At 51.6% G+C, this 17,906-nt stretch overlaps 1 protein-coding gene and 1 pseudogene across 1 annotated transcript in view; one reads left to right on the forward strand and one right to left on the reverse strand.

Moving 5' to 3' along the window:
* LOC140395712 (uncharacterized) overlaps positions 1-13,178 on the forward strand; it is a 14,820-nt gene extending 1,642 nt beyond the window's left edge. The window contains exons 2-6 of the mRNA XM_072483826.1: positions 1,078-1,231; positions 3,779-3,950; positions 8,139-8,262; positions 9,486-9,692; positions 12,444-13,178. Coding sequence (XP_072339927.1) covers positions 1,094-1,231; positions 3,779-3,950; positions 8,139-8,262; positions 9,486-9,692; positions 12,444-12,783 — 981 coding nt within the window. The 5' untranslated portion in view covers positions 1,078-1,093 and the 3' untranslated portion in view covers positions 12,784-13,178. The remainder of the gene's footprint in view (positions 1-1,077; positions 1,232-3,778; positions 3,951-8,138; positions 8,263-9,485; positions 9,693-12,443) is intronic.
* Positions 10,497-12,116, reverse strand: LOC140395759 (cytochrome b-c1 complex subunit 7 pseudogene; annotated as a pseudogene).
* Positions 13,179-17,906: the final 4,728 nt, after the last annotated feature.

Below are 17,906 nucleotides of genomic sequence, written 5' to 3' on the forward strand. Positions count from 1 at the left end.
GAACAATGAAAGATTTAAGCAAATAAAGACAGAGATACAGGTAAAATGGGGTGAAACATGGCAAACGGTAAGTTGGAAAGATCTGACTCGAGTACCTGTCCTGGGAGTGTTTGTTGGGGACAGTGTAGAGGGAACTTTACTCTGTATCTAACCCCATGCTGTACCTGTCCTGGGAGTGTTTGATGGGGACAGTGTAGAGGGAACTTTACTCTGTATCTAACCCCATGCTGTACCTGTCCTGGGAGTATTTGATGGGGACAGTGCAGAGGGAGCTTTACTCTGTATCTAACCCCGTACTGTACCTGCCTGGGAGTGTTTGATGGGGACAGTGTAGAGGGAGCTTTACTCTGTATCTAACCCTGTGCTGTACCTGTCCTGGGAGTGTTTGATGGGGACAGTGTAGAGGGAGCTTTACTCTGTATCTAACCCTGTGCTGTACCTGTGCTGGGAGTGTTTGATGGGGACAGTGTAGAGGGAGCTTTACTCTGTATCTAACCCCGTGCTGTATTTGTGCTGGGAGTGTTTGATGGGGACAGTGTCGAGGGAGCTTTACTCTGTGTCTAACCCCGTGTTGTACCTGTCCAGGGAGTGTTTGATGGGGACAGTGTAGAGGGAGCTTTACTCTGTATCTAACCCCGTGCTGTACCTGTCCTGGGAGTGTTTGATGGGGACAGTGTAGAGGGAGTTTTACTCTGTATCTAACCCCGTGCTGTACCTGTCCTGGGAGTGTTTGATGGGGACAGTGTAGAGGGAGCTTTACTCTGTATCTAACCCCGTGCTGTACCTGTCCTGGGAGTGTTTGATGGGGACAGTATAGAGGGAGTTTTACTCTGTATCTAACCCCGTGCTGTACCTGTCCTGGGAGTGTTTGATGGGGACAGTGTAGAGGGAGCTTTACTCTGTATCTAACCCTGTGCTGCTCCCAGATTGTTGGGTTATAGGCACAATATCAGGTTGGATAATCAGACTTCGGATAATGGTGGAGTAAAGAGAAATAGGAATCCACGTTAGAAGCTTCGGTGTTTGAACGATATTCCCGCTGTAATTAAAAACTCTGCATAATTCTTTTTTCGAAAGTTCTACTGTCAGTGATATGAAGACGGCAGATTCAGTGAAAACTGTTAACAGCAGTGGAGCTCAGAGTCAAAACAGAGCCACTCCTCGAGGATCTGTAAAGAAAAAACATCAAAAACAGACAAAACAAGCACTGACCAAAGAGACACGGAAAATAGTAAGTATGATCATTCTCTTGATGAGCTACTGGGTGGTACTTGTGCCAGCTTTGCCCAGTGGGCAGATCGAGGTCAGAAAGCTTGAGGATTCTTCGGGATCGGATTTGGCCATTCCGATATCGGCCTTGGTTATTTTGTCATTCACTTTATATTGTTGTCCCTTGTTCTTTCCACCAATGCCAACATATTTCTCTCTTTACACTTTGTCTCATCCCTCATAGTTTTGAACACCTCTCAAAACTCTCAACTTTCCCTGCTCCAGGGAGAATGGCCCAAGCTTCTCCAATCTGTCTGTGTAACCCAAGCCCCTCCTCCCTGGAACCATTCCCGCAAAACTGGACTGCCTTCACATCCTTCCCAGAGCGCATTGCCCAAAACTGGACGCGATCCAGTCTGAATCAGTGTTTTCTCAAAGGCATCCTTTTCTAGAATATTGTCTCTCAGTTGGCCATTAGCCCAACAAGCCTGTTTGCCATTCAATACAATCATGGCCCCCTTTTACCCATACATCCCCATCACCCTTTACATTATTGTCAATCAGCAATTGATCAATCTCGACCTTAAACACACTCAATGACTGAGCTCCCACTGCCCTCTGGGATGCAGAATTCCAAAGATTCACCTTCCTCAGCGAAAAGAAATGTCTCCTCAGCTCGGTCCTAAGTGGCGTCCCCCTTATTTTGAAATTGTGCCCCCCCCCCCGGTTCTGGACTCCCCATCCAAGGGAACATCTTACCTGCCTCTACCCTGCCTATTCCTTTAGGTATTTTGTAGATTTCAATGCGATCACCTCATTCTTCAAAACGCTGGAGAATGCAAGCTTGGTTTGCCCTAAGACAGTCCCACCATTCCTAGACCAAGCCTGGTGAACCTTTGTTTCACTCTCTCGGTGACAATGATATTCTTTCTGAGGTAAGAGGACCAGAACGCTGCACCCAATAGGGGCAGCACGGTAGCATTGTGGATAGCACAATTGCTTCACAGCTCCAGGGTCCCAGGTTCGATTCCGGCTTGGATCACTGTCTGTGCGGAGTCTGCACGTCCTCCCCGTGTGTGCGTGGGTTTCCTCCAGGTGCTCCGGTTTCCTCCCACAGTCCAAAGATGTGCAGGTTAGGTGGATTGGCCATGATAAATTGCCCTTAGTGTCCAAAATTGCCCTTAGTGTTGGGTGGGGTTGCTGGGTTATGGGGATAGGGTGGAGGTTTTCGGCACAACATCGTGGGCCTATTTTTCTATGTTCTATGTGTTGACCTTGGGTAGGGTGCTCTTTCCAAGAGCCGGTGCAGACTCGATGGGCCGAATGGCCTCATTTTGCACTGTAATTTCTATGAAATCTATGAATACTCCAGGTGTGGTCCAACCAAACTTGTGTACAATTGAAGGAAGAATTCACTATTCTTGTACTCAATCCTCTTGCAATAAAGGCTAATCTTCCAGCATGCTTCCTTGCTGCCCCTGCAGGTTAGCCTTCAGTGGCTTATGGATAAGGATAACCAGATTTCCTTTGTACATCTACATGTTCTACTTTCTTACTATTTAGGAAACACTCTGCCCATCTGTTCCTTCTACAAAGTGGATTCCTCACATTTTTCCACATTATATTCCACTGCCATGTTCTTGGCCAATCACTAACTCTGTTGAAGTCCTCCTGTGACCACTTTGCACCTTCGTCACAACACACATTCCCGCTTAGGTTTGTATCATCCGCAAACTTGGAAATATTACACTTGATCCCCGCATCCAAATCATTGATATATACTGAACCCAAGTACTGCCCCGATCCTTGCAGAACCCCACGAGCCACAGCCTGCCAATGTGACAATGGCCTCCTTTCTTCAACCAAAATGTATTCGGGCATGTTGCTGGAGAATCCACCATTTGTTGTCCATTCCTGATTTCCCTTTGAGAAGGTTGTTGGTGAGCCGTCCTGGGGTTAGTGGTGCCACCAGGAGGTGGGAGCTGCCTGCAGAGTGCCAACAGCAAAGGCAGGGACAAATCATGATGGAGCCTGTCGCTGCCTTGCTGGAGGGGGCAGTCAGCTCGTCCGATGGGCCAGCAGAATAAACGCACGAGAGGGGGGAAAACTGAGGCGACGGGCTTGATCCAGCACAAACTAGCTGAAGATCTGATACATTTTGAAAACCTTTTTCACTTGCCCTGTTGCAGTGCTAAACGGGTTTGGCCAAATCAAATACTCTCTTTGCTATCGTGGCTCATCAACACGTCCTGGAGGAGCTTTCTAGCCTGCTAATCGGAGGAAATGGGCTCACCGTTCCTCTACACCCCCCTCCACGAAAGTTTTAAATCGTGCCTGCACCGGGTCAGGTCCCAGCGATCAAATGAAAATCTAGTCTATATATGGACACATGTGCCCTAAACATATTATACAGAGCTAGTATACCCTGCTGTGCATAGAAACACCAGCTACGCATTCAGAACTGGTGTTGCCTCTCTATCTCGAGATCCAAACACTACAAATTATGGAAAGAGTCTCTGTGAAATCTGAGCAGCAAAAACAAATCCTTGTTTTACATGTTTTGGAAAAGGAGGCGCTCGAAAAGGCAGGCGCACATTTCCGAAGTAACATCAAAGAATATGAATTCTTCCTGAATCGAATGGACAATTGGCTAAAGACACACCATCAGCAGGCAATGGAAATCTTTTGCAAGTATGACAAGATCGGGAATGGGATTTTGCAGTACGATGAATTTAAACTTGGTAATGACTCTCCCTTATTAACAAAAAGGTTTCTGGTTTGATAACAGCAAATTGTTTTGCTCGGTGCAAGTTGTTCCGATCTGGAAGCCCTGCATGAACCCCTCCACTTCCCTCCTCCGATCACTGGCTGCTGTGCCTTCAGCTGTCTGGGCCCGTATCAGTGGATTTCCCTCTCTCTCTCCATCTCTCTGTTCCTCTCCATTCCCCTCCACCTCTCCATTCCTTTCCTCCTTTAAGCTGCTCCTTTGAATCTAACTGTTTGTTGAAGCTTTCAGTCAACAAACCCCATATCTAAGCCATAGTGTCAGAACTTTACAACACAGAAACAGGCCCTTCGGCCCATCCTGTGCGTGGTGGACATCAAGCTCCTAATTATTTTAATCCCATTTTCCAGCACTTGGTCCAGCCTCGACCATCCACAGTGAGTTCCACATTCCCATCACACTCTGGCTGAAAAAGCTTCATCAAATTCCCTCTAAACATCCTGCCCCTTAACTTAAATCTATGCTGCCTGGTTATTTACCCCTCTCCAGCTTTCCAATCCCCTCCAGAGGTGAGCTGGCGAGATGGATACAGAACTGGCTCGGTCATAGAAGACAGAGGGTAGCAGTGGAAGGGTGCTTTTCTTTTAAAAAAGATAAATTTAGAGTACCCAATTCATTTTTTCCAATTAAGGGGCAATTTAGCGTGGCCAATCCACCTACCCTGCACATCTTTGGCTCTTATTGTCACAAGTAGGCTTCAATGAAGTTACTGTGAAAAGCCCCTAGTCGCCACATTCCGGCGCCTGTTCGGGGGCTGTTACGGGAATTGAACCGTGCTGCTGGCCTGCCTTGGTCTGCTTTCAAAGCCAGCGATTTAGCCCTGTGCTAAACAGCCCCCTGGAAGGTCTAATACAGGTGGGAAAAATACAATAAATGGCAGAACCCTGAAGAGTATCGATAGGCAGAGTCAACTGGGTGTTGAAATCCACAGGTCACTAAAGTGGCAACACAGGTGGAGAAGGTAGTCAAGAAGGCATACGGCTTGCCTTCATCAGCCAGGCATTGAATATAAAAATTGGCAAGCCACGTTTTAGAACCTTAGATAGGTCGCACTTGGAATATAGTGTTCAATTCTGGTCGTCACACTACCAGAAGGATGTGGTGGCTTTGGAAAAGGTACAGAAAAGATTTACCAGGATGTTGCCTGGTATGGAGGGCATTAGCTCTGAGGAGAGGTTGGAGAAACTTAGTTTGTTCTCACTGGAACGAAGGAGGTTGAGGGGTGATCTGATAGAAGTATACAAGATTATGAGGGGCATGGACAGAGTGGATAGTCGGAGGCTTGTCCCCAGGGTAGAGGGGTCAATTACCAGGGGACATAGGTTTAAGGTGCAAGGGGCAAGGTTTAGAGTAGATGTACGAGGCAAGTCTTTTACATTGAGGGTGGTGGCAGCCTGGAACCCGCTGATGGGGAGAGGTAGTGGGAGCAGATACAATAGTGACTTAAAAAAAAATAGATTTAGAGTGCCCAATTATGTTTTCCAATTAAGGGGCAATTTAGCGTGGCCAATCCACCTACCCTGCACACCTTTGTGTTATGGGGGTGAGACCCACGCAGACACGGGGTGAATGTGCAAACTCCACACGGACAGTGACCCGGGGCCGGGAGCGAACCTGGGACCTCAGCGCTGCGAGGCAGCTGTGCTAACCATTGTGCAGCTGAGCCGCCTACGCTAGTGATTTTTTTTTTTAGAAAATATTTTATTGAGGCATTTATAGTTTTAACATTTTTAAAATTCTAAACAGAGAGATCAAACACACACAAAAACCCCACAATAACTCACCCATACATTAGATTCCTTGCCCTTATACATCACTTCCATGGCTCCTCTTCGCCCCCCCCCCCCCTGCTGACGGTCATTCTCCTTGAAGAAGTCGATGAAAGGCTGCCACCTCCGAGTGAACCCCTGTAACGACCCCCTTAAGGTGAACTTAATTTTCTCTGGCCTAAGAAACCCTGCCACGTCACTGACCCAAACCCCTGACTTTGGAGGCTCTGAGTCCCTCTATCCCAGCAAAATTCGTCTCCGGGCCACCAGGGAGGCAAAGGCCAAAACGTCAGCCCACCCCCCCCGGGGCTCCCGGATATTCCGACACTCCAAATATTTCCACCTCTGGACTCGGAGTCACCCTCCCTCCCAGGACCACTGACATGACATCTGAGAATCCCTGACAAACTCCCCTCAGCTTTGGACACGCCCAAAACATATGTACATGGTTCGCCGGACTACCCCACACCGCCCACACCTGTCCCCCACCTCCTCACAAAACCTACTCATCCGGGCCACAGTCATGTGAGCCCCGTGGACCACCTTGAACTGGGTCAGGCTGAGCCTGGCACACGACGAGGATGCATTGACTCTCCTCGGGCCTTCTCCCATAGCCCGACCTCCAACTCCCCTCCCAGCTCCTCCTCCCACTTCCTCTTCACCCCCTCGATTGGGACCCCTTCCCACTCCATCAGTTCCTTATATATTTCCGAGACCCTCCCTCCCCAACTCCTGTTTTAGACAACACCTTATCCTGTAGACCCCTTAGTGGGAGGCAAGGGAAACCCGGGAACCTGCCTCCGGACAAAATCCCGTACCTGCAGGTTCCTGAACCCGTTCCCACCCGACAACTCAAACTCCTCCTCCAGCTCCTCCAAGCTGGGGAAATCCTCCTCAATGAAGAGACCCCCAAATCTCTCAATCCCTGCCCGCTGCCACCTCCTGAAGCCCCCCCCCGCTGCCACCACCTAAAGCCCCGCCCCCACTGCCACGTCCTGAAGTCCCCATCCAGCCCCCCCGCTGCCCCCTCCTGAAGCCCCCGTCCAGCCCCCCTGCTGCCCCCTCCTGAAGCCCCCCCGTCCGCAAATCGTCCACATAGAGCGAGACCCTATGTTCCAGCCCCCCTCTCACTATCCCCCGCCAAATGTTCGATGCCCTCAGCGCCATTGCCAAAGGCGCTATGGCCAGGGCAAATAGTAGTGGGGAGAGTGGACACCCCTGCCTTGTCTCCCTGCACAGACTAAAATACTCTGATCGAACCCGGTTGGTCCTTACATTTGCCACTGGTGCCTGATATAGCAACCGGACCCAATCCACAAATCCCTGCCCGAACCCAAACCTTCCCAGGACATCGCACAGGTACTTCCACTCCACCCGATCAAAGGTCTTTTCTGCGTCCATGGCCACCACCACCTCGACCTCACGCCCTTCCGCAAGCATCATTATTACATTTAGGAGCTGCCTAACGTTGAACAGTCCCTTCACAAATCCCATCTGGTCCTCCCCTATTACCCCTGGAACACAATCCTAAATGTGCGTGGCCAAGGTTTTGCCAGCAATTTTGCATCTACATTTAACAGGAAGATTGGCCTCTACAATCCACAACTCTCCGGATCCTTATCCCACTTCAAAATAAGGGTGATCGATGCCTGCGATAACTTTGGGGGGAGCACTCCCAGCTCCTTGAACTCATTAAAAGCCCTTACCAGAAGCGGCCCCAACAGCCCGAAAAACTTATTATAAAACTCAACGGGGTATCCGTCAGGTCCCAGTGCCTTGCCCAATTGCATCGCCCCCAATCCATCTATAACCGCCCCCAGCCCCAATTGGGGCTCCCCAAACCCTGCACCAACTCCTCATTTATCCTCGGAAACTCCAGCCCCCCCCCCCCCCCCCCCCCCCCCCCCCCCAACCCCCCCCCCCCCCCCCCCCCCCCCCCCCCCCCCCCCCAGAAATCGCTTCACACCCTCTTCCCCGGCTGGGGGTTCCGATTTACACAAATCAATATAAAATTCCCGAAACACATCATTCACCCCCGCCAGATCCAAAACCCCCTTCCCCCTCCCTGTATCACTCACTTTCCCAATCTCTCTCGCCGCCTCCTGTTTCCTCATCCTGCTGCCTTTTTCACGATAGTGACGTTTTAAAAATAAATTTAGAGTACCTAATTATTTTATTTTTTCCAATTAAGGGGCAATTTAGCGCGGCCAATCCACCTACCCTACACATCTCTGGGCTGTGGGGGCGAGACCCACGCAGACACGGGGAGAATGTGCAAACTCCACATGGACAGTGACCCAGGGCCGGGATCGAACCCGGGTCCTCGTCAGGTGTTGTGAACATGCAAATAAACAATTCATCTCTCCATATTCCAGGAATGCGAGACTTGAACATTCCCTGTGTAGAAGCTCAGCTCCACATCTTGACCAAATTGTTGGATCCGGATAACAATGGGACCATTGACTATGTGGAATTGGGCACAGGACTCGACAAAGCTCAGCAAGTATTTACACATCTTTGAGGCCAAGCAGTTGTGTGAATGAATACGGGAACATTTAGCAAACTGGAATTAAGCATTTAGACCATTGGGTTTCAAATATCCACTTCAGGCTGACATTAAGAAATGATGAACAGACCCAGCGCAAAATGTCTGCAATCATATCTTTTTCTCAGAATTAGACTCAAAGATTACGTCCAATTCGTCAGCTTTTATTTCAAAGTCACACCATTATTTATCCTGGTCTTCTGCATCCTTTCCTGAAGCTACTAATTAATGCTGCTCGTGGCGCAGTTTCAAAGGTACCTTCTCATTAGGCAAGTGGCCAGTTTACAGACAAGTCCAAAACGTGAGCGAGGGCGGGATATTCCACAAGGTTAGATATTGCTTGCCAATGCTGCCCTCCCTCACCTGGCAACACTGCCATTTTCCCCATCATTCTGTCTCCGTAGAACCTACATCGTTTCAACCAAGATGTAGTCATTGCCACTCCCCCAGCTAAGAAGAGAAAATCAAATGTCACACTTGAAAAAAAAAAAAATTTAGAGCACCCAATTATTTTTTCCAATTAAGGGGCAATTTAGCGCGGCCAATCCACCTACCCTGCACACCTTTGGGTTGTGGGGGTGAAACCCACGCAGACACAGGGAGAATGTGCAAACTCCACACTGATAGTGACCCAGGGCCGGGATTCGAACCTGGGTCCTCAGCGCAGTAGGCAGCAATGCTAACCACTGTGCCACCGTGCAGCCCCATCAAATGTCACACTTCATTTTGTCACCATAAATGCAATAAGCCTTGGGAAACTGCAAAGATCTTACCTTACTTTGAATTGGAAATGTATGTGTCCAAGAAGTTGAGACTTAAACAACTATTCTAGCCTAGTTTGAAGTTTGTTAACTCTTTCTTCACAGCGCCAGGTCCCAGGTTCGATTCCCCGCTGGGTCACAGTCATGCGGAGTCTGCACGTTCTCCCCGTGTGTGCGTGGGTTTCCTCCGGCTGCTCCGGTTTCCTCCCACAGTCCAAAGACGTGCAGGTTAGGTGGATTGGCCATGATAAATTGCCCTTAGTGACCAAAAAGGTTAGGAGGGGTTATTGGGTTACGGGGATAGGGTGGAAGTGAGGGCTTAAGTGGGTCGGTGCAGACTCGATGGGCCGAATGGCCCCCTTCTGCACAGTATGCTCTTTGTACCTACATATCTAAGATTGAAATCTTGCTTAAAGGTTTCTTCAGAGTAGCAGTGAAGAGAACGAGCAAGAGGATGAAGCAGAACTGATAGAGAGAGCCAATGCCAGAATTACGGAGGACAAGGCTGAACGTGAAACGCACAAGGGAAGTGAACCATGTCTGGTGGTTACAAAGGAAGTCCTGACTCCTTGTCCAGGTTGTCACTTGGGACTGTGGAAACCTATGCAAGTCTCTGAATTCAGGTGCGGTCTACATTCAATTGCTGTACCTTTATGTACCATGACCTCAAATACAAACCCCCAAATGACCATCCCCTTTGGTATTGGGAGGTGAAGTGAGGATTACTGATGTGCAATGCAATGGTAATTGGATCGGGCTGGATGTGGCGAATGAGTTCTCACATCCGGGGAAAGTAGCGAATGAGGTGATGGTTTTCTGCTGCCTGTCCTTTGGTCACGGTCCCAGGGAGAGGAGCTAGGCGGGGATCAGTGGCGTCAAGACGTTCTGGAGTTTTGCTTTGGGACGAGTAGGCAATCTCTTTCTAAAGGGGGCTACGCAGAGGGTGGGATTTTCCGTGGCCCCCCCAACGGCACGTTCCGTGGTGACAGAGACGACTTGCCGTTGGCTGGCGTTTCTCATTGTGCACCCACCACCCATCCCCCCCACCCCCCGCCGCCGTCACCGGGAGCGGTTCCGCCGACTTGCCCAATCAATCAGCTCCCCTTTCTCCTGCTGAGTAAATTGTTGTGATTGTTTGAAACTTGGCATTCTTGTGTTTGACCTGATGGGTGTAGGGTGAAAAGCTTCCGCAACATGTCTCTCTTTTCAGCGATAAAATGTGAAATCTTATCACGTCTTCCTTTCCGCGATCAACTGGAAGGTCAAATTTATTATTATTTTAAATTTTACAGTGCTATTTATAATCAGAAAGGGAATCCGTTATCCTGGCTGCTGATCGTGGTCAATAAGAAAGGAGTACGTTTTAAATTTGCATGGCTAGCTAGTAACAGAGAATCGAGGACTAAGTCGAAAATGAAACCAACAAATCATTCCTTATTCCATTCTTCTTTTTCCTTTTTGTTTGCTGATAACTCTTTAAGGAAGGGGTTCTAGGCTGCGTACATCATGCTCAAATTCTATCCACGTGTCTTTTGAAAGGATTTGATGCTCAAATTCAAAGCTTTGCTGCGGAACATTCTATCATTGTAAAGGCTTTGAGACAACCTTCTCACAGCCTCTTTCACGTCATCATCTGTGTACAGTGTGTCATCTCGCACAAGGCCGTAACCCTGCAGTGTTCTGCATTTTTGAAGGGTTTTGAAACAAATCACTTGTTGTTTTCACTTGTCCCCCATCTCCCTGCCCAGGAGGTCAGTCATTCAAATGTATTTTTAAAGATTTGTCGGTCTCTATGGGGATCGTGACAAGGGGTGGGGTCATTAGAAACTCTCCCCGAGGAGGATGCCAAATCAGCCCACCCCTACATTTGGCGGAGATAGATTTTAAAAACACGTTGCATTTACTGAGGCAGAGGATGCTGCCAGACTCAGTAATCAGGAGATATCTGAGCGTCGGGATGGGCTACAAATGGACAAAGGGGAGATACGAGAAAGGCTGATTGCCCCACTAGTTGCTAAGTCACCAGAACCAGAGGGGTTACACCCGAGGGGGCTGATGGTAGTGAGGCTGGCAATTGCAGAGATACTGGCTGTAATCTGTCAATCCTCCTTAGAAATGGGGGGTGGTATCAGAGGGTTGGAAAATTGCAAATGTTTGTCAAAGTGGGAATGCAAAAAGCAGCAAATACAGGCCAATCAATTTAACCTCGGTGCTGGGAAACCTTCAGAAACAATAAAATGAGCTAAAATTAAGTTACTTGTACAAGTGTGGGTTAATTAAGGAGAGTCAGTGTGGCTCTGTTTCAGACAGAGATCGACACCAGGACCCGTGTTTTTGATGATTGTGTATCAATGATCTGGTTAGGGGTGCACAGGCCGCAGTTTAAAAACGTGCAGATTGACAAAACCTTGAAAGTATTTGGAACCGTGAGGAGGACAGACTTCAAAAGGACATATAGAGGACGACACGGCCGCACAGTGGTTAGCACGGCGCCAGGGTCCCGGGTTTGATTCCAGCTTCGGGTGACTGCCTGTGTGGAGTCTGCACGTTCTCCCCGTGTGTGCGTGAGTTTCCTCCGGGTGCTCCCGTTTCCTCCCACAAGTCCAAAGCTGTGCAGGTTGGGTGGATTGGCCAGGAACAATTGCCCCTTAGTGCCCAAAAGGTGTGAGGCTAGGGTGTGCAGTGGGTTTAGGTAGGGTGCTCTTCTGGATAGTTAGTGCAGACTCAATGGGCCGAATGGCCTCGTTTTGCACTGTAAAACGCGATGGCATGGACGGATGTGACAGTTTAAATTTATTGCAGGGATATTTGAAGGGATATATTTTGGTCGGAAGGACGAGGCGAGCAAATATAAAACGAGGAATAAAAATCGAAAGGTGGTGTAGGGACAGAGAGAACTGTGGGGTATTTGTTACAGGTAACTGGGCAGATTGAGAAAATGGTGAAAAAGTGTCACCAATCTCGGGTTTTATGAACAAAACAAGGAAAGTACGCTTCAGTCTCCACACTTTATTATTTTCTGTGGAGATCACTGGCAAGACCGGCATTTGTTGGGGCAGCTAAGAGATAACCGCATTGCTGTGGGTCTGGAGTCACGTGTAGGCCAGGCCGGGTAAGGACGGCAGATTTCCTTCCCGAAAGGACATTAGTGAATCCGTTGCCCCCCCCCCCCCCCCCCCCCCCCGGACTGCAATAACCCGCATTTCCTTCTCTCCATTTCCTTTTGCACCTTCCTATTGACCACGAGCCTGAGACTACCTGAATGCTAATTGGGGAGGGGAGTGGCAGATGCCGTGGGTGTGGATACCTCAGTGAGGTTGTTTTAAACGCTGTCTCTTTATGCCTGTTTTATCACCGACTTGTATGTTTATCAGGTATATATCTCTCGAACTCCACATCATAACCTTCGACAGCACACAGTCCCACCCTGGCCACTTCCAAGAAGTGATATATTCCCACATGAAAGTGTCTGGACTGATTGGCCGAATCCAGGAACGTACAGGCATCGCAAGCACCAGGCTCCGGGTCTTCAAGGACCAGTCCTGCTCCCCAGAGTCCCTGCTGCCCCTGGAGCTGTCGCTGGAGGAGTGTGGCTTCCATGCTGGGCCACGCCAATCTCCCCCTGCTGGTCTTCTCTACTACGATTACAGCATAGAGTTCAATGATTGTCCAATTTTAAACTGTGACTATTACTTCACCAGGAGAAAGCAGTGACAGCATCTCCTCGTGGGTGACAACGGAATCACAAAGTCAATCTTGGCTCAGCAGATTGCTCTCTCGCCTCTGATTCTAGGGCAAATAAATACTGAAGGAGTGCCGCACTGTGGCTTCACAGCGCCAGGGTCCCAGGTTCGATTCCCGGCTTGGGTCACTGTCTGTGCGGAGTCTGCACGTTCTCCCCGTGTCTGCGTGGGTTTCCTCCGGGTGCTCCGGTTTCCTCCCACAAGTCCCGAAAGACGTGCTGTAGGTGAATTGGACATTCTGAATTCTCCCTCTGTGTACCCGAACAGGCGCCGGAATGTGGCAACTAGGGACTTTTCACAGTAACTTCATTGCAGTGTTAATGTAAGCCTGCTTGCGACAATAAAGATCATTATCTTATTATCTGATCTATTGAAGGCGTTGTTTTTTTGGATGCGTAAGGAGAGGCTGAGTGAGCAGTTCGATAGAGAATCAGCACCACCATGTGGCCCAGTAAGGTATTTTCATGCTTTTCCTGAAGCCTTGGATACTTTGCTCAAGCTGAATGTCACTGGCAGCACAGTGGCGCAGCGGTTAGCACTGCTGCCTCACGGCTCCGAGGACCCGGGTTCGATCCCGGCCCCGGGTCACTGTCCGTGTGGAGTTTGCACATTCTCCCCGTGTCTGCGTGGGTCTCACCCCCACAACCCAAGGATGTGCAGGGTAGGTGGCTAGGCCGCGCTCAATTGCCCCTTAATTGAAAAAAAATAATTGGGTACTCTAAATAAAAAAAAAAGTTGCATGTCGCGGATATCGGTGGCCCCGCAGCTCCAAACACAGGTGGCTGTTCTTCATGTGTAACCTGATTCTCCCCCAGTAACACACGGTGCGGATACCCAGTCATTCTAGCAGCAGCAATTCTGGATGATTTTACCCTCTCTCCATGCTTCACCCCCCCCCCCCCCCCCCCAGATTAGCTAAACCGGGACAGATCAGGGATTGAATGTTTTTTCCGTGTTTGCCAGCACAGAGTTTCCCCTGCTCTTAAGATAAATGGTGGAAAATTTTAACCTCCCTCATAATGGAACGTAGCCAATATATGGCACTAATTGGAATCTTCAGAGGCTTCAGTATAATTAATAAAGTCATTTCTTTATTCAGGCATTGCATTTACGAATCGAGGCATGAACACTTCAACTGAGATTGTGATTGGTCTGTGCATGCTAATTCCCTGGTGAATTAGTGATCTCAATTCCATGACTTATTTGCGAATGGGATTCAGGATCACCGTACGAGTCTATTCCATAGAATCCCGACACTGCAGAAGGGGGCCTTTCGATCCATCAGGCCTGCACCGGCCCTCTCCCCCACCCTATCCCCGTAACCCCACCTAACCTACACATCTTTGGACTGTGGGAGGAAACCGGAGCACCCGGAGGAAACCCACGCACACACGGGGAGAAAGTGATTTGGAGGGCGTGCTCCATTTTGCCCTCAGGAATCGGTGTCACCCATCCACCGCCTCTGGGTTCAGGCTGTTAAGTCTGTGCAGATTCTGGCTGACTTTCTGAGCTGGCATCTCCTGGTTGCCAGCGTCCTCTCCTCCTGCAGAGTCAGTTAACTCCCTCTTCCCAGTCAATCCTCACACATTTTCTTTCATGGTTTTTCGGCACAGTAGCTCAGTGGTTAGCACTTTTGCCCTCAAAGCGCCAGGGTCCCGGGTTCGATTCCCGGCTCGGATCACTGTCTGCGCGGAGTCTGCATGTTCTCCCCGTGTCTGCGTGGGTTTCGTCCCACAAGTCCCTCAGTGTACCTGAACAGGCGCCAGAGTGTGGCGACTAGGGGACTTTTAGTAACTTCATTGCAATGTTAATGTAAGCCTACTTGTGACACTAAAAACGATTATTATTACTACAAGATCACCCTACAGCAGGGATATGAATCTTTGGACATTCTGTTGCTGAACATCAAACCTACAAGTGCGCCGTGACAACAGAGATAACGGCGGCACAGTGGTTAGCACTGCTGCCTCACGGCACCAAGGACCTGGGTTCGAATCCCGGCCTCGGGGTCACTGTCCGTGTGGAGTTTGCACATTCTCCCCGTGTCTGCGTGGGTTTCGCCCCCACAACCCAAAGATGCGCAGGTTAGGTGGATTGGCCACGCTAAATTGCCCCTTAATCGGAAAAGAAAATGAAATCAGAGAAAAGAGGCAGTCAGCTGTCTGGAATCTGAAAGTAACTTCCACTGACACCCGGGGCAATTCTCCGATCGAGACTGAAGGGCGAGTGTTCCGCATTCCTGTTGCAGACGCTAATTCTAGAGCAATTCAGGACCAGCACTCTGTCCCTGCGAAACTAGAGCAATTCTCATCAGTGCTGGCGTTGGATTCGTGGGGCCGGAATTGGCATTGAGAAGAGCTTGACAAGCTGGATCTGCTTCCTGCTCCCCCTCAGTCCAGCCAAGCTGGGTCTGCTCCCTGCTCCCCCTCAGTCCAGCCAAGCTGGATCTGCTCCCTGCTCCCCCTCAGTCCAGCCAAGCTGGGTCTGCTCCCTGCTCCCCCTCAGTCCAGCCAAGCTGGATCTGCTCCCTGCTCCCCCTCATTCCAGCCAAGCTGGGTCTGCTCCCTGCTCCCCCTCAGTCCAGCCAAGCTGGGTCTGCTCCCTGCTCCCCCTCATTACAGCCAAGCTGGGTCTGCTCCCTGCTCCCCCTCATTCCAGCCAAGCTGGGTCGGCTCCCTGCTCCCCCTCAGTCCAGCCAAGCTGGGTCTGCTCCCTGCTCCCCCTCATTCCAGCCAAGCTGGATCTGCTACCTGCTCCCCCTCATTCCAGCCAAGCTGGGTCTGCTCCCTGCTCCCCCTCAGTCCAGCCAAGTGGGATCTGCTCCCTGCTCCCCCTCAGTCCAGCCAAGCTGGATCTGCTCCCTGCTCCCCCTCATTCCAGCCAAGCTGGATCTGCTCCCTGCTCCCTCTCAGTCCAGCCAAGCTGGGTCTGCTCCCTGCTCCCCCTCAGTCCAGCCAAGCTGGATCTGCTCCCTGCTCCCCCTCATTCCAGCCAAGCTGGGGCTGCTCCCTGCTCCCTCTCAGTCCAGCCAAGCTGGATCTGCTCCCCCTCATTCCAGACAAGCTGGATCTGCTCTCTGCTCCCCCTCAGTCCAGCCAAGCTGGATCTGCTCCCTGCTCCCCCTCATTCCAGCCAAGCTGGGTCTGCTCCCTGCTCCCCCTCATTCCAGCCAAGCTGGGTCTGCTCCCTGCTCCCTCTCAGTCCAGCCAAGCTGGGTCTGCTCCCTGCTCCCCCTCATTCCAGCCAAGCTGGGTCTGCTCCCTGCTCCCCCTCATTCCAGCCAGGCTGTATCTGCTCCCTGCTCCCCCTCATTCCAGCCAAGCTGGGTCTGCTCCCTGCTCCCCCTCAGTCCAGCCAAGCTGGATCTGCTCCCTGCTCCCCCTCATTCCAGCCAAGCTGGGTCTGCTCCCTGCTCCCCCTCAGTCCAGCCAGGCTGGGGCTGCTCCCTGCTCCCCCTCAGTCCAGCCAAGCTGGGTCTGCTCCCTGCTCCCCCTCATTCCAGACAAGCTGGATCTGCTCCCTGCTCCCCCTCATTCCAGCCAAGCTGGGTCTGCTCCCTGCTCCCCCTCATTACAGCCAAGCTGGGTCTGCTCCCTGCTCCCCCTCATTCCAGCCAAGCTGGATCTGCTCCCTGCTCCCTCTCAGTCCAGCCAAGCTGGATCTGCTCCCTGCTCCCCCTCATTCCAGCCAAGCTGGGTCTGCTCCCTGCTCCCCCTCAGTCCAGCCAAGCGGGACCTGCTCCCTGCTCCCTCTCAGTCCAGCCAAGCTGGGTCTGCTCCCTGCTCCCCCTCATTCCAGCCAAGCTGGGTCTGCTCCCTGCTCCCTCTCAGTCCAGCCAAGCTGGGTCTGCTCCCTGCTCCCCCTCATTCCAGCCAAGCTGGACCTGCTCACTGCTCCCCCTCATTCCAGCCAGGCTGGGTCTGCTCCCTGCTCCCCCTCATTCCAGCCAAGCTGGATCTGCTCCCTGCTCCCCCTCATTCCAGACAAGCTGGATCTGCTCTCTGCTCCCCCTCAGTCCAGCCAAGCTGGATCTGCTCCCTGCTCCCTCTCAGTCCAGCCAAGCTCGATCTGCTCCCTGCTCCCCTTCAGTCCAGCCAGGCTGGGTCTGCTCCCTGCTCCCCCTCAGTCCAGCCAAGCTGGGTCTGCTCCCTGCTCCCCCTCATTCCAGACAAGCTCGATCTGCTCCCTGCTCCCCCTCAGTCCAGCCAAGCTGGATCTGCTCCCTGCTCCCCCTCATTCCAGCCAAGCTGGGTCTGCTCCCTGCTCCCCCTCATTCCAGACAAGCTGGATCTGCTCCCTGCTCCCCCTCATTCCAGCCAAGCTGGGTCTGCTCCCTGCTCCCCCTCATTCCAGCCAAGCTGGATCTGCTCCCTGCTCCCCCTCATTCCAGCCAAGCTGGGTCTGCTCCCTGCTCCCCCTCATTCCAGACAAGCTGGATCTGCTCCCTGCTCCCCCTCATTCCAGCCAAGCTGGGTCTGCTCCTTGCTCCCTCTCAGTCCAGCCAAGCTCGATCTGCTCCCTGCTCCCCTTCAGTCCAGCCAGGCTGGGTCTGCTCCCTGCTCCCCCTCAGTCCAGACAAGACCGTGACACAGAGGACAGCAGCCCCCAGTTCACCGATGCAGATCTTGACCAGATGCCGGAGGCAGTGGAGGTGGTTGGATACCCTTTTCCCAGGGTGGGCAGGAGACGACCGCCCGCCGATGCCAACCAGGCAGAGGTGGCGAGCGCTGTGGCGTATCCAGGCACACTGGCACGCAGAACAACCTCCTTAAGGCTGCTCGGGTGAATCACCACCTCTGTGCCCCTGGCATCGCTCCTGACCCTCACTCCTCACACCCCACCCCACCCTCCTCGAGCCAATTAATACCTGTCTGCCTGCAACCCCCTTACATCCCATCCTGCACCAAATCCTGTACTATCCCCTTTGGAGAAGGTGCCTCGCACACACAGGCCACCAGCTACAGAGCCCCCCGTGTAACCCACCTCCCCAAGTGTCTCACAATGTCCCCCAGGAAATCACGGCCTATAACTGCCGGGAGCAGGAGAAGACTGGAGCATCGCCGAGCCCCGGAGCAGCGCTGACGGAGTGCCGCA

The sequence above is a fragment of the Scyliorhinus torazame genome, chromosome 18 (assembly GCF_047496885.1).
Source record: "Scyliorhinus torazame isolate Kashiwa2021f chromosome 18, sScyTor2.1, whole genome shotgun sequence".
NCBI classification, from domain to species: Eukaryota; Metazoa; Chordata; class Chondrichthyes; order Carcharhiniformes; family Scyliorhinidae; genus Scyliorhinus; species Scyliorhinus torazame.